The 17,412-nt window shown below is 40.6% G+C and overlaps 1 protein-coding gene across 1 annotated transcript in view; it reads right to left on the bottom strand.

Moving 5' to 3' along the window:
• Positions 1-17,412, bottom strand: part of PDE8B (phosphodiesterase 8B) — a 78,010-nt gene that overhangs the window by 38,056 nt on the left and 22,542 nt on the right. The window contains exons 2-3 of the mRNA XM_014964956.1: positions 4,511-4,570; positions 957-1,147 (exon numbers count right to left, since the gene is read on the bottom strand). Coding sequence (XP_014820442.1) covers positions 957-1,147; positions 4,511-4,570 — 251 coding nt within the window. The remainder of the gene's footprint in view (positions 1-956; positions 1,148-4,510; positions 4,571-17,412) is intronic.

Below are 17,412 nucleotides of genomic sequence, written 5' to 3'. Positions count from 1 at the left end.
TTTCAACACCCACTAGATAATTAAACAAGAATCTCCACCACCTTCTCCCATATGTCCTTCTAGATACTGTAAAACTTTCTTTAGATGGTGGGAAGTGCTTCTGAAGCATGCAAGAGAGAAAAGAGGGTATAGCAAATATGATAGACTATTATTTATGAAATATGAATAAACAAAACTTTACCACTTTATGTGTTATTGAGAAACTGAAAAGAATATGACCAGCTATCAGAAGAACACTCCATTCACCTTTTATTGGTTAAAGATAACTTTTTTTCAATCATTTCACCCTGTCCTGAATAAACAGTCTTTATATATTTTTATTGGTCTTTTAGAAGAACTTCCATCACAAGTATTTGGGCTTTAAAATACTCCTTGTCATAAACATGGGAAATTTCAGCTGATGATGGACTGAGAAGCACAGTATGGTGCATGGTACAAAACGTATGCTTCAGCTGAAGCAGCGTACTTCAGCAAAGAAGCACTTACAACCTTAGATCTGCTAAGACAGAGTCATGAGTACCAGAAGAGTGACGAGAATTTCTGTGAAGTGGTGGAAGTGCCTGACCCAGCAGACAAACCAACAGATTCCTTTGAAGCCCTGCAGCTTCAGATTTTGCTGCAGCAGTAACCCAGGAAAGAAGCAGGCACAGACAGCAGGGAATAATTTCACAGCAGCTCTGGTTTATGTTCTGATAGAAACCCATGACTTAAAGAGATGATTCCACAATTCAGCTTTGTGAAAAGTATATTTTTCATGTTGTTCTCCTCTTACAAATGTGTGCAAACCTTCTGGCCTCTATCTCCAAAATTCCATTTTACTATAATTTTGGGGGGTCTTTTTTTTTCTTTTGGTTTTTCCCTCAGCCCCCCTGTCCCCCCTTTTGTTTGTTTTTAAAATTAGGAGGTTTTGCTTTTTACAAAAAAGTTCAAGAGAAGCTTATGGTCCTTTAGGTTACCTGCAGATATCTTCCGCATCAAAATATCTGGAGTTCCTGTGATCTATAACAATTATTTCCTGGTGCTTATCAAGAAAGCATTCAAGTGCTGACTCTGGAGTACGAGCAATATTGCACCTGTACCCAGCTCTGTCACAAGCCCACCAGAAACCATCACTCTGGTTATCTTCTTTTGCAAAGATCAGCAAAACCTGCAAAGCATGCAAAACAGAGGCACTGCATTAAACATACAAAATATTTCTCTGCATGGTGCAAGTCGTAACAAACACTTTTGCTCTATGGAAGATTGGGTCTACTTTGAAAGTGGAAAGATTGAACAACACTCTGCGGAACAGCTGATGCAATAGCACAACTTTCTTAATAGACAGAGTGATTACCTATAGATAATAAATAATTAACTGTGTAGGACCGATATTTAGGACAATGCCAACTGCCGGATGATGAGTCTCTTCTAACTCATGTTCAAATTCAAACAGCAGCCACCCAGGGTAGGCGGGTAGGTATTCAAACATCATAGCCACCCTCATCAGGCCATCCCAGCTACACACACTTTTAATTGTAACGAACTGTCTGAAATGCAGCTGCCTTAATTATCACTCTTCAGGGACAAACAATTAAAATAGCAATTAATGTAATGAATTTTATTCATTATTTCTCCTTTGATGTACAACAAAATGGAGTTAACTCATACTCTTTCAAAACTGAAAAGGACAACAGGCAAGCTGACATGGACAGTGATGGATAGGGGGAAAAATTATTCAAACATCACAATTTTTACTCAAGAAATTGCCCCTAATTATCTAAATATATGCGGCAGCTTTGACAACTTCAGGTGAACACTTAAGGAACTACTTACAAAAGATCAGGTAGGATGTGTGCTGAGGCACTGCTCTAAAAATCAAATTGATGCTGTAGGAAGTCTGTTCGCTAACTGACACACAGAATATAGGCTCAAAACAACTGCGTTTGTGTGCTTCTTGTGTGAAAGAAAATTGCTTTTAGGAGAGAATAAATTCTTCATCCTTCCACTACAATACCTATACTATCAGCATCCAAATTACACAGTTAGTAACAGAAGCCATGTAGACAACCCCCTTCAGGATTTGCACATTTTTATCATATAGCAACTGATCACTTACTATGCCACCCTGTGTGAAAGATGAAGAAAAGGGTTAATTTAGAGCAAACAAGCTGTAAAAAAGAAAGGCCTCAAAAAGTCAAAAATTTATCCACAGCTGTTCAAATTTCACAGAAGGGCAGTGGCCACAAAATAATCTATGCATAAAGCAAAGTCCTGCTCATTTCACAAATAAAACTCATCCCCTGACTTCACTGAAACAATGTGTCTGAGCAAGAAATGAAAAACTTTGCCCCAAATATCCATTAAAAGGGTCAATAACATTTCATCTGTATGCTGTATGCAGCTTTAGTGTCACCAGGTGAAATTTAACAAAATTGGTCAAGAAGACTGAAAAGATGACCATAACTTTTGTCTTATCTTGAGCTGTCAGGATTGTCAGTTATCAGTTAATGTTAGCAGGACAACACTGGAAGAAAATTATAGGTTGGAATTTCCATAAATATTAAGAAATAACTTAAGAAGTTTCAATTTATTAGCAAAAATATTTTTAATTGCAGTTAACAATAAGTAGAGTTACAGATGCTTAACATCCAGGGTAACAGTTGTCACTCTACCTAATCCCTGATCTTTTTCCAGCCATCAAAGTGTTGGAAAGCATTGTTGAGCTGCATCCTTTGTCTGTGGATACTTGGGTAAAGTCACTATTCTGTAAAATATTCTGTTTGGCTCCAGCCGCTGTTAGTTTTGTTTTGGTCCTAGTTTGATAGGTACAGTGTGGTTCAGAAAACAGGTTTTTTGGGGCACATTTTTTGATATTTTCTGTTCTCAACATTCACAGTTTAGAAATATAGGAAATAAAGGATTGCAAAATGCAATAGAAAATTTGAAATGTAAATGAAATTAGAAAATTACAAACAGCAACTTAAGAAGTAGAAATAAATTTACTTAATTATTTTTATGCTATTGTACTCAGCAAGAGAGTTTTAAGCTGGAAAACATATAGTGGCTCTGAATAAAAGTAGGGATAAGATCTTGTTACATTGAAAATTAGAAGTCGGTATGGGGGAACAGGAAAACACAGTGCATCATCATGCTTTGTTTGCAGTGCAACAGAGAAGATCACCATCTTTCTGGAGTTTGACATCAATGCTGTGAAAGAGATGATGGCCAATGAATGTGCCAAGAGGAAGAAAAGTTGAATGGGAGACAAAGCCAAACCCGAATCAGCTCTGGTAAATACTTTTGCCGAAAGGCAAGACAGCTTTCTTAGGTGCACTAAACACTTATAAAACCCACCTTTCTCCTCTGTCCTGAATAGAAAGTGCACTTATATGTACTTTTATCATGGTTATTTCTGAGGTCTCAGAACCAAACCAAGCCTATTTACACACCTTGGTACAAAATCAGGGCAGAGGTAAAAGCTGTGTGTGGGGAGGGTGTTTGGAGAGTGGGAACTGGTAGGTTTTCTTTGGACTCTTCCCCCTGCCCCTTAAGGTCAGCAGCACCTTGGTCACGGTCTGGTACAAACCAAACCAGATTTGTCCTCCAACACAGATGGTGATACAGTCCACTGAGGAATCTATTAAATGGTTTATGGCAGGTCACAGTTACAAGTAAGGTCACCTCTCAGCCAAAAAAATACAGGCCATTTTGAGATTGGCACAGGTGTCCCGTAACTGCATAAAACATGCACCAGAATAAAATGAACATCAGTAGGAAAAACCCCGGTGGCAATTGTTTTAAGAAACTAAATTGTGAACATGATTATGCAACCACAGTTAAAACGTGATATTCAGTAGCTGTTTGCCCTGCACCGAGAAACACCTAGCTCCATTGTCAAGATGGAATAAAAGATTAACACACATTTTTAAAATTTATTGATGTGTGCAATACTTGCCAAATTAGCTGAGGTGGTGTATCTTGTTCCACAAAGAAAGGAGGTAGGTTTACGTAAAATGTTTTTCCTTTACTGTAAATAGGTTACTGTATGACAATGTCTTTATGGAAAACTCTTCAGTTAATGGTTCTGCTTAAAGTCTGCTTTCTGCTTTACTTACAGTCCTTCATGGTTGTCTTCTCTAGTTTTCTGTCCTGTTGTGCAAAACCCAGCAAAACTTGCCAGGTACCTAAACTTTATAATGGAGCTTTCTGCTTTGGTATGTCAGAACTGAACAGTTTTTAACATCCATAGAGGCAGCTGTTTCCCTTGATAATGCACATGCACACACGCATATTGGCAGGACATGTAAAAGGAATGATTTAATGTTAATGGAAATCTAAGCACCTCGTTTACCAACTGAATTTACCTGCAGATCTCTTTTCAAGCAATCAGATAAACCAAACCACCAATTACCCATCTTACAGTCCTTTCACAAGTGAAATGAAAACATACTTTACTGTAGGGGTTGAAGCTTAATTTCTTCACCCTTTAACAATGAGTTGACTGTATCAAGAAACTGAACAAGCATCTTACCTGAATTGGATCTTGTGTCAGTCTCATGGGCCCAATTTGTACTTCGGTAGTTGAAGCCTGCTAAAGAGTAATACAGATATTTTCTTCCAGTCTGGTTCTTAACAAGATAGCATTTTACATTCAGGAATGAAAGGTCAAACAGAACCATGAAAGACTCTCAAAGGCAGGCAGGCATATGACTAGCAACTTTAATTTAGTTGCTTTGAAGTGTGACTTTTATGAACATATTTTATCAAACTCCTAATTTTGTTTTACTTGCCTCTAAGTTAAAAATTGTAGGGTTTTAAATAAGGAAAGAAGAAACACCACGTCCTTTCCCCTCTTTCCCCAACAGAATACCTTGGTTGCACAGAAGGACTTGTATTTTGTTTAAGACTACAGAAAGCTACTTTTTCTGGCCAAAAATTGCCTTATTCATTTGAATCTAAAACAGAGCTTGTATTAAATGGCTTGTGAAATATATTCAATAATAATATTGTAGTGGGTTTTGTCAAGAAAAAAGTGACTTTTCAGACAAAAGAACTTGTTTGGATTGCAGATTTAAAATTGTTTTCCAGAAACATAGCCTTTCATTTGCAGGAAAAAACAGCACTACTGTGTGAGCCATGATGTTTTCAGAAGACATGTGAGCACACCATAATTCAAAGTTACCACAAGCAAGACAGCAGAGATTGGCTGTGGCTGTTTTGTTGCCGTATTTCCTAGGAGTTTGACTACCTTAATACTTTCTGTGTCTTACTCATTTCAATACACTTCTCTTGCACACTACTGATTTGTTTCACTTCAGACCATTAGCTACAGAAGGTTGTTAAGCAACTGAACAATACCTGTGTCCTCCCACAGATGCATGTACTTAAGGAAAAGAGTCTTTGAACCCTTAAAAGATTGTTCTCCTCATGCTATAGAGGATTATTTACAAGTTAGTAATGTCCAAAAGAGTAGATTCTCTGCTTTCCTGGTACCAGTTACCCCAGGTGCCTTGTGTAGGCAAGTTAAATCAATCGCCCTGCAAGACATCTAATTTGAACAAAACCCTTACTATTGGCAGATTCCCAGGACCATTCCCTGACACACAGGAATCCTGGAGCCTTACCTCTGTAGCATTTTGCTCTGTGGTGTTTGTTAGTTTGAGCCTTTTATCTAAGTATTACCTTATTCTTAAATTTAGTATTTTTCAAATGAATGTGTATAAACATTCAAAATGGGCAAAGTTACCAGTATTCAGCATTTTTCCTTGCAGAACACAATACCATGTTAAGTATTAACAGCCTTGCCTGCATGTGAGACAGTGGTATTATGTATAACTACAACTGACACGTTGGACTTTCATGCACCACTGAGCATCGATTCTTCTCAGCCCAACAATGTACGTCAGAAGGTGGTAACAGGCAGTACTCCAAAAGATTAAACTACAAAGCCTGCCACTGTTTTCCAAAGCAAAAACTGCCCCCAGTATAAGTGTAGTTAACCTCTCTTTTTCTCACACAAAAGCTTCACTTCCCACTTGAGCTCCTGCCATGGCAGAATGTAGCTTAATGCCAGTAAGTATATCAGAATAGAAATGAAAGTTGGCACCCACCATCAACTGTGAGTTACAAGTAAGGTTAGAGAAACAGTTCTCTGAAAGCTCCCAACTCCTCTTCTCCCCCCACCAAAAAAGAAAAACAGCACATTCACACTTAAATGGTACTATATAGGAAACTCTTAAATACATGGTTTGTCATTATTGGTTATTAAAAAAAAAAAAAGATTATTAAAAAAAAACAGTTTTAAAGTAGTCTCATTAGACAAATCTGTAAGAATACACAACAGGTTCAGCATCAGTGCAAAAGCTTCTTTTTTCCCAATGCACAGATCTGATCCCAGAATGTATTAATTAAGAGCCTGGGTTCTTTGACAAAAGACAGTCAGGACACAGGTATTTATTTTATTATCCATTAATTAAAGCTACAAGGGAATTGACATTGTAAATGAATGTCTTACACTTTTCTACCACTTCTGAGGACACCCAGCGTTAATTACTCTGTTTTATACAAGATGGAATAACTGTGTCTAAGACATAGATCAACACAGACAAGTCTACCTATCCCTTTAGAGAGATTTCTTTATAGGGTAGCCACTATTCTTAGCCTGGATATTTTAAAACAACAACAAAATCCATACAACTGTGACTCAGGGTTTCTCTCCCTGCTTCTTCTGTGTCAGCCTCATGAATAGAAAACACCTGAAAAGAAGGAACTATAAATCAGGGTCTCTCTCTTTCCCCCCCACTTCCAGTTTCAGGGTGTTCCTGCCTTTGCTAACAGTAGGAAAGTTTTGTGATGGTTAGAAATTCTGAGAGCTCTGATGTAGGTGAACTTGTCCCTGTCCTGCTCTATGATAGGATAGGAACCACACAAGAATGCAGAAAAGGTGCTGCTATATCTGAAAGATTATTATGTATAACCTTTAAGTCCCTCAAATTTGGTACTTATACAATGCATGAAAATGGATGGGACCCTCAAATTCAGACTGGTAAAGAATTTGAGCATAGGAAGGATTAATAAACCTTCTCATCAGATACAGCAAAAAGTATGTCTGAAATCCTCCTTCCTGGATTTGGAGTTCCCAGTTTTGTTTTACAAGTTGAATCAGTCCCTTGGATTTATACTCCCAAATTTCTCTGAGTACAATTAACTGTCTTACTTTTCTCTGTCAAATAACAGCTGGAGGAGGCAGCGAGAATAATGACATTAGTCTCTGACCTTCACAAATATCCTGCAGATCTTGGTCTAAAGGAACTAATTCCACATCTTCCTAACTCCCAGAAGAATCTGACAATGTGGACACTGCATATTAGTGGTATCATGGCCATACCTCTGCTCATTTCCTGACTTAAGTGAATAACTCATTGCTGATGATTTCCAATTTAAATAAATCTCTCATTATTTGATTGACTGTCAGGAAGGACTGCTAATAGATCTGCAACCTAAATCAATTAGTACCATAGCTCATGACAAACTTTTCTGGTAAAGTATGTGGAGACAAGCCTGGTTCCAAAGAAGTCAGGGAGAAAATCCCTGATTTCAGTGAACAGAGGAACAGACACAGGGTTGGAAACAATGGAATCATAAAAAAACCTAACCACCTGGGAATAATGAAAGCTTAAAAATAGCATAGAAAATTTTTATTTTAACATTTTAAAGTAATATTATTTCCAGTATCATTCTAATCTCCTGGGCAATCTCCACAAGAATCAGCTATTAATCAAAGAATTAAAGATAAAGTCAATGGTACTTTCTTATATCCTATGTTTTTATGTAAATCAGTGATCATCAATTACATTACTATCATATTGGTACTATTAAGCAAAACGTACTTAGCACTTCATTAAAGTTCCACTCTTTCAAATCACCAATACAAAAACCTTTACACCCCCCACAAGCCTGCAGACTTACAGCCCCTGCAGTTTATGAATCATCAGTAATTAATCATCACTGGTGACAGCCAACGTGGCTTCACTAAGGACCAATCATGCTTGACAAATTTGATGGCCTTCTACAACAGCATTAAAGCGCTGGTGGGAAAGGGAAGAGCAACTGACATAATCTGCCTGGACTTGTGAAAGGCATTTGACACTGTCCCACACAACATCTTTGTCTCTAAATTGGAGAGATATGGATTTGACGGGTGGACCACTTGGTGGACAAGGAATTGTCCACACTCAGAAGTGTCGTGGTCAATAGCTCGATGTCCAAGTGGTGACCAGTGATAAGTGGCGTTCCTCAGGGGTTGGTACTGGGACTGTTGCTGCTTAACATCTTTGTCAGTGACAGTGTGACTGAGTGCACCCTCACCAAGCCGAGTGGTGCAGTCGACACGGTGGAGGGAAGGGATGCCATCCAGAGGGACCTGGACAGTTTGAGAGGTGGGACCATGCTAACATCATCAAGTTCAACAGGGCCAAGTGCGAGGTCCTGCACTTCGGTTGGGGCAATCCCAAGCACAAACATGGCGTTCCTCAGGGGTTGGTACTGGGACTGTTGCTGCTTAACATCTTTGTCAGTGACAGTGTGACTGAGTGCACCCTCACCAAGCCGAGTGGTGCAGTCGACACGGTGGAGGGAAGGGATGCCATCCAGAGGGACCTGGACAGTTTGAGAGGTGGGACCATGCTAACATCATCAAGTTCAACAGGGCCAAGTGCGAGGTCCTGCACTTCGGTTGGGGCAATCCCAAGCACAAACACAGAATGGATTGAGAGCAGCCCTGAGGAGAAGGACTTGGGGGTGAAAGGAGAAGCTCAAAATGAGCTGGCTATGTGTGCTCACATCGCAGAAAGCCAACCATATCCTGGGCTACCTCAAAAGAAGCGTGGCCAGCAGCTGGAGAGAGGTGATTCTGCCCCTCTACTCTGCTCTGCTGAGACCTGACTTGGAATACTGCATCCATCTTTGGGGGTCCCAACATAAGAAGGACATTGACCTGTTGGAGCAGGTCCAGAGGCGGACCATGAAAATGATCAGGGAGGTGGAGTGCATCCTCTATAAGGAAAGGCCCTCTATAATGACCTGTTGGAGTAAGTCCAGAGGAGGTCCACAAAAATGATCAGAGGCTGGGAGAAACTCTCCTGTGAAGACAGGCTGAGAGAGTTGGGTTTGTTCAGTCTGGAGAAGAAAAGGCTCGGTAGACATCTCATAGTGGCCTTACAGTAGTCAAAGCGGGCCTACAGGAATGATGGGGAGGGACCCTTTAGCAGGGAGTGTAGTGATAGGATGAGGGATAACAGTTTTAAGCTGAAAGAGGGGAGATTTTGATGAGATATTAGGAAGAAATTCTTTACTGTGAGGGTGGTGAGACACTGGAACAGGTTGCCCCAGGAAGCTGTGGATGCCCGATCTGTGGAGGTGTTCAAGGCGAGGTTGGATGGGGCATTGAGCAACCTGGTCTAGTGGGACATGTCCCTGTCCATGGCAGAGCCCAAGCACAAACACAGAATGGATTGAGAGCAGCCCTGAGGAGAAGGACTTGGGGGTGAAAGGAGAAGCTCAAAATGAGCTGGCTATGTGTGCTCACATCGCAGAAAGCCAACCATATCCTGGGCTACCTCAAAAGAAGCGTGGCCAGCAGCTGGAGAGAGGTGATTCTGCCCCTCTACTCTGCTCTGCTGAGACCTGACTTGGAATACTGCATCCATCTTTGGGGGTCCCAACATAAGAAGGACATTGACCTGTTGGAGCAGGTCCAGAGGCGGACCATGAAAATGATCAGGGAGGTGGAGTGCATCCTCTATAAGGAAAGGCCCTCTATAATGACCTGTTGGAGTAAGTCCAGAGGAGGTCCACAAAAATGATCAGAGGCTGGGAGAAACTCTCCTGTGAAGACAGGCTGAGAGAGTTGGGTTTGTTCAGTCTGGAGAAGAAAAGGCTCGGTAGACATCTCATAGTGGCCTTACAGTAGTCAAAGCGGGCCTACAGGAATGATGGGGAGGGACCCTTTAGCAGGGAGTGTAGTGATAGGATGAGGGATAACAGTTTTAAGCTGAAAGAGGGGAGATTTTGATGAGATATTAGGAAGAAATTCTTTACTGTGAGGGTGGTGAGACACTGGAACAGGTTGCCCCAGGAAGCTGTGGATGCCCGATCTGTGGAGGTGTTCAAGGCGAGGTTGGATGGGGCATTGAGCAACCTGGTCTAGTGGGACATGTCCCTGTCCATGGCAGAGGCAGTTGGAACTCGATGATCTTTAAGGTCCCTTCTCACCCAAACCATTCTATCTGTGATAGATAGATAGATTCTGTGATAATTAGTAACACAACCACTGTAAAAGTAATGAGTAATTACTACAACAAAATCTTCTTAAATAATTCTTTATTGCTCCAGAGCAACAACAGCAACTAGAGCCAACCAAGCAGTAAAGCAAAGGTGTTGGTGAGCCTCCTGGAAAGGCTCAGGAAGGATGCACCAGTTGAGAAGCATCGCACAGATGCCATGGTGCCTACAAACACCCTTTTTTCCTGAAAGTTCCTTCTTCCAACCCACTATATCTTCTTTCTCCTTTAGTCACTCCCACACTGTACATCCCTTCCCTCATCTTTGCAGTATGTTTTTAACTGGACTCTCCTCTCAACCTGGCTCTCACTGCACCACTGTGGTTCCCTGGCTCCATCTCCCCATCTTTGTGAGCGCTCATTTGAATTTCACTTCAGCTCAGCTTTCCCCGTCTAACACCTCAGCTCATCCTTTAGCTATTATCATTTCCATATTTGATTATACCACTGTTTTCAAGGGCAAATCCCTCCCCCTTTCTTTTTCCTGGTCAAACTGCAGTACTGAAGAGGATTACAACCATGTGTGACCTCAACACTGTCTTAGCCTTGCTTGAATTCCCTTACAAGGCACAGGGTCCATAGCTGTTCTCCAACATCCCTGGCCTGGAGCTGCTGTCCTGCTCCTCTTCCTGCCACAGCACACTTGACCCGGGTGTCCAGCTCCTCTTCCACTGTTCACTGATGTTACCCTCCTCTCCTCTTACCTTTCTTTGTCTTGTCTTTCTTTGCAGAACTTCATCCCAATCTTTCTCCTTTTATGTTTTATCACATCTGGTCTATTCAGTTCACTGGCATTTTTCTATATTTGGCACTTGGTCACTCTTTCTCTGTTTGGAGTCTCCCTACGCTTCGTTGCCAGCTTCAGCTCTTACAGGGAGTATAACCTGGCTTGTCTAGCAATCTGTGTGTTTTAAAGAAGGGATGGATTTACAGGAGAAAAATGAAGAGCTCTTTTCACAAAGATGCCACCTCTGAATCAAGAAGCCCCTAAATTATAAGCTGGCAAATGCTGTGAGAATAAACAGGATAGATGACTACACTTTTCTCCTGCTGGAGATTTGGTCCTGAGCTACCTGGTTTTTGGCCTGACCTTCATGGCTTTTGCAGATGCCATTCATTTCACTGGCTGCCTCTGTTCATCTCCTTCACCCACCAATACAGCTACTCTTCCAACTCTCTTAGAGGGAGCACTGCTTTCTGCCACCTCTGTTGTCAAGTTCTGTCTTTTTATTCTTTCCTTGCTGTGGCTTCCAGTTGACTTGCGCTTCTGCTGTCCCAGCTGCTCATACCCTGCGTTTCCCTGGCTCCCACTAGAGGGCTGCCAACTCACTCTGCTCCACAAGCTGCTCCCCTCATGACGGCCAGATGCCACCTTCTTTTTCTCGATTACAAGAAACAAAATATTTGCTCCCAATACACAGCTGCACTAAGCTCCACACCAGCAGTGTGCCCAGGTGGCCAAAAAGGCCAACCGCTCCTAGCCTGTATCAGGGGAGCGTGGTGAGTAGAACTAAGGAAGTGATAGTCCTCCTGTACTCAGCGCTGATGAGGACCCACCTTGAGTACTGTGTCCAGTTTTGGGACCCTCACTACAAAAGAGACATTGAGGTGCTGGAGCGGGTCCAGAGAAGGGCAACGAAGCTGGTGAGGGGTCGGGAGAACAAGCCTTGTGAGGAGCAGCTGTGGGAGCTGGGGTTGTTCAGCCTGGAGAAAAGGAGGCTGAAGGGAGACCTTATCACTCTCTACAACTAACTGAAAGGAGGTTGTAGAGAGGTGGAGGTCAGTCTCTTCTCCCAGGTGATAGGACAAGGGGAAGCGTCCTCAAGTTGTGCCAGGGGAGGTTTAGATTGGAAATTAGGAAATTTTTTTACACTGAAAGGGTCATTATGGATTGGAATGGGCTGCCCAGGGAAGTGGCTGAGGCACCATCCCTGGAGGTTTTTAAAAGACAGGTAGACATAGCACTTAGACATATGATGTAGTGATGGTTTTTCTTAGTGTTAGGTTGATGGCTGGACTAGGTGATCTGAAAGGTCCCTTCCAACCTCAGTAATTCCATGATTCTATAAGCCATGCCCCCAGGTGTTTAGATGGTCTGTAGATAATGATGGTGTCACTCTTACTGTCTCAGTCCTCTTGTCTGTGCCCCTGCTAACATTCCATCCACAGTTAGAGGCTACTCTGCTGAAGGCAGGAATGTTATTTCCAGTTTGCATTGCACAGCCCTTCCGCAGTGGTGTCCTGGTCCTTCAAACAATACTCACAGCTGTGGTTTTTTGCTTTGTTGAGACGTAAACACACCCAGGACCCGCATATGCAAAAAAGCCCCACCATAGTACTTGCAATACTTTTATCATTCTGTAGGTTTACTCTCTCAAATAGTATCTGCATATTTGGATTCTTTCATAAACTTTATTATCTCACTTTATGCTTTTTCTGCCCACGGAAATAGAAACGAAATTTCTGTCTTAAATAAAAGTAAGAAAAGGACAAAACCAACATCCACATATATTTTGCATAAACCATTAGAATACAAAATTTTTTAAAGATAGGATAGAAAGTGCAACTAATTTTTTTTCAGAATACTGATATATTAAAAGTAGGGCCCTGCATAAAACTTCGCAAAAACCCCTGTCATTCCCCACATTTTCAGGAGTAAGTCCAGCTCTTATTACTGTAGAAAACACAATCAGAAACAAGCTCTTCTTAAACCACATTGGAATGTTCTGAAAACAATCTCCTCTCTTCTCCATAATTATACAACTCCAGATTGAGGCAAGTGTGATCTGAGTGTTTGAAATGTAGGACTTTTTGTTTTGCAAAACTTTCAGTTTAATTTCAGAATGCTTTCTGGTTTTAGGAAAGTGTTATCTAATATGTAGCACCTCAAATAAGTTAATGCTGGATAAAACCCCAAATCAAACCCATTTTTACAGCATATTTTGTAAAGAAGAATATTAAGCAGTTTCACTACGAAAATCAAAGATAAAGAGTTTTCTTTCCTTAATATATTAATTTTGCACTCATTTAGGAGGTCTGTGATATATTTGCATCTTTGCTTTAACTCCTGAAGTGTAGCATTTCCTCAATTTAATGATAAACAAACCCCCCTCATAATTCCCTTGAGAAAAAGATAAAGTCTTTTACTTATGTAGCTATCACACATGTAACTACTCAGCTGGACCAAATCCTGAGCTCAGGGCAATGCACACCGAGGCACGTAGCATTAAAACACTACATACACAGGCAATTGACCCAAATATACAAAACATGTAGGTTTAGCAGACTCTGCTGTGATTTCATGAACCTAGCTCAAGGGTAGAGTTCACAAACCTGCAACTGGTTCTTATGCTTCTCAAAAGCAAGCAGAATTGATAACATATTGGATGCTTAAGTTCCTTTTTGAGTTTTGTTCTCAGAGTCTGCTCCTACAATTGCTTCTGTGCAAAGCTGAAAAGATCTGTCTGATCAGAGTCAGCTTCAGGAACAGATATTTAGATTTCTATCTTTCTTCCTTCATCCTCATTCCACTCTACATGGTTTCCTGGCTTGTCTTTCCAATAAGAAATTAGTAAAGTAAGGATTTGAGAACACAGACTTGTTTCTTCTCTATTTCTCACTCCTTTTTCCCCCTGAAAGATAATTAATCTCTTTTTAAGCGATTATAGACAGTAGTGATAGTATAATCTCTACATTTCAATCTAAGATCAGTGGTAAGGGAAGAAAAGCCAATCAATGGGATACAGGTATACCTCTGAAATACACAGTGAAGAGAGAGGGGGACAAAAGACAGCTAGCACAAACAGGTCACAAAAATTGGATCATCCTTCAGAGAAAAAGAACTGAGAAAGACAAAATGTACCAGTGTAAAGTTGCCAGCAATTGTAGGCAACCTCTTGAAGAAGCAAGCTGCCCCTTAGAAAATAGTTCCGTGAGCTCTAATATAACAAATATGTGCCTGATAAAAAGTAATAACCGAAGCAGGAATATTATATTAGGACTTTTTTGCATTCTGTTCATATTTTGGTAGCAGCTTCCTTATGGATACATTATCATAATAGGAAGTAAAACAATTGAGTGGAAAACACTACTTTGGCCATTGTTTTATTAAATTTGGCATAGAAACTAACATTGAAAATTGGTCCTCAATTCTGCTCACAGCAGCAGCTGCTTTGAGACCTGGCAAGGAAAGATAGGTTACAAAACCCCCACTATCCATAAAGAGTAGTTTATACCTCTTTTAATTTCCAGATTAAGGCTTCCAACATAATCTGGAAGCAATCCTGCTGGTTTGTACCTACAATTCCTCCCCACCCCCCACGCCCCCTCCCGCTTCCATTTTTCTTATGTGGATTCAAGGCTCATGATCTGCACTTTGGTCCTACTATTACCAGTACCATGATTCCGGTTCTTGATGTTAGCATGAAAGAGATTTGATATCCAGGTTACAGTTTGTTGAACACTGTTGATTAGGACTTCTCTTAATAAAACCCACAAACCTCTGCCGAGATTTCTAAACACATTCCCATGTCCTTTTTAGAAGCTCTGTGAGGAAAACCCCAAAATTGGTCAGACCAACCAATCTTAGACTGACATCCTGTCTCTAGAATTGGCCAAAAGCAGAAGACAAACTGGAAATGCAAAAACAAGACAAGCACAGAGCGACACTGTTCCTTTTATCACCTAAGATTGATGCTGATAGCTAATCTCAGTTTATGCTTTCCTTACAGAAAAAGCCACACTAACTCTTCTTCAGCATATCATACTGTCCAACTACCTGCCACATGTACTTGTGCTATGTTTCATGTCTAGGCGTAGTGTCTTGCACAGTATGGAAACAGAAGGTAGTTCCTAGATGATCTTTGGTACCCTCTAAGGAAGGCTAAACATGTCATTATCTGATTTTAACTCCACTGGCACTGAGATCAGTTTGAAGAACAGGTGACGCACCTTAGTTAGGAGTTCAGCAATCTCAGATTTATGTTCCTTGTGAACTCCTGTGTCAACATGCCAACTGTGTCCTGGCAATCTTTTCTCCTCTTTCACCCCCTCCCTACAGCAGAGCAATAAATAGCCTATGTCCCCAGATCTACTACCTGCACATCTCTTGTTCAAGAGCAGAGTGCCGAGAAAGGTGGCTTGGATGATTTGTCAGCTATTCACATTGCTTCAGAAGGACATGGTCTCAAAAGATATAGTTATCATTATCGATGTACTCACTGTCAGCGAAGTTTTTGTGCCAATGACACACAAAAAAATAGGTATAATAAAAATGCTGTAAATAAATTTAATTGGCAAAATATACACAGGAAGACATCATATTAAAAAATGCTGCATCACAGTCTGCTACCAAACAGATTTCTTCCAAGAAATTCCATCTTTGATGCATCCTGTCTTTCTTATTCTAAATACAGTATTGATTTTAATGAAAAAAAATATCATATTCCTTAATGGTTAATGTTTTACATGCAAGCCTACAGAAAAAAAGAAAAATACATCAGAGTCGGCTAAATTCCGACCTTTTGATGAGAAAGCTAGACATTTATTTCTCTACATTATGCTACTCTTAGGTACTGCAGGTTCCTTATTCTTGTGTTTATGCAGAAGCTTAGAGGTATGTTTGCTTAGAATTGGCTGGATTTCCATACCATAGTAATACAAAATTTGAGAAACCTAATTGGCTGTGACAAGGTGTCTTTTCAAGGTAAGAGCTTCTTACCAAATGTTAATTTGTTCAAAAAGCAAAAAAACCCCAAAACCCACCACCAAATATCCAAAAAGCAAAAAACACCATGCAGCATTTTTACCTAATTAGGGGGGTAAGCGATGGCAAAAATCTAGTGCAACAATTTCCAGTAGTATTTTCACTAGGTATTTTGACTACACACTCCTTCTCAAAAAGCAGGAGGACACATAAATTAAGAGCATACCTTTCTCCACTGACTGTCTACAGTGTCCCATGGTCTACAGCAGTAAGAAACTTCCTACCCTTCGCCTAGGTACTCAGAACCTGAATAATAAGAAGGGCCTCGCTAATGTTTAGAAATGCTCAATGGAACACCAGTGAGTAAAGAATCTCAAAACTGTTGGCTTGAAGGGACCCCTGAAGGTCATCTAGTCCCTCCAAGTGGTGCTATTGCAAAACAAACAAAAGACCTTTATGTTGACATGTAAATTTATGATGAATCCACACTTTCAATGCTGTACATTATCTTTTGTTTTGAGCTAAGTTAACCAAAACTAGAAAAATTCAAGAGAAAGCAATAAGAATAATCATAGGTAATCCAAGATATTTTTGAGAACTAAAAAGACTAGGCTGCTTCTACCAGGATGAGAAGTAACTAAGGAACTGAATAGGCATCTGTGAAATCATGAGTGGCGTCGAGCTGAATGAAGAATGACTCATCAGTAGTCTTCACAATAGAAGAAATGTGATGCTTCCACTTAAATTATCAGGCCACTGGAGGGGCTGTTGTTCAGAAAGCAGCTAAACAAAATTTATTAAATGTAGGCCCTTGTGTTGTGGAGAAACATGCCAATAGGAACATAATTTCAACTCAGAAGCACCTTACTTACAAGTTAAGAAAGGACCAGGGAGAGGTCCCTCTCCATTCCTCCTCTTTTCTGTCTATTGTGTATGGCTCTTTTCTCTTGCCCAAGACAAGATAATAGGCTGGCAGACCTATGGTTCAATACAGTAGACCAATTCTTGGGCATGATTATTAAAATTGGTACAAAAAGATACAAAGTGAGTTTCAATGCTGAAAGATTCAGGTAATATGATCTTATAAGTACGAAGGCAAGCTAGAACATTAATTTGCAGCAAGCTGCCATCTAAATTTCACTGAATAATCCTTTTATTCTTCCATCAGCTCTTGGTCTAGGTAAACACTCATAACTTTTGAAGCACACTCTTAGTCTACAGTCAAACAATCATTTTAAAATGTAAAATTAACTTTGCCTTCCAAAGACTGACCGAGTAAAAAGCATCTAGAGGTTGTCTGCATACACCTGAGGGGCTTCCAGCTCAGCATTTGCTCTAGAAGACTGTTCAGCTCCCTCCAGCTCACATAGAAAGTGCTACCAAAGCAAA

Source organism: Calidris pugnax, unplaced genomic scaffold, assembly GCF_001431845.1.
Source record: "Calidris pugnax isolate Ruff unplaced genomic scaffold, ASM143184v1 scaffold273, whole genome shotgun sequence".
Classification (NCBI taxonomy): Eukaryota; Metazoa; Chordata; class Aves; order Charadriiformes; family Scolopacidae; genus Calidris; species Calidris pugnax.
The sequence above is the reverse complement of the archived record's forward strand: the minus strand, read 5'-3'. Positions and strand labels throughout refer to the sequence as shown.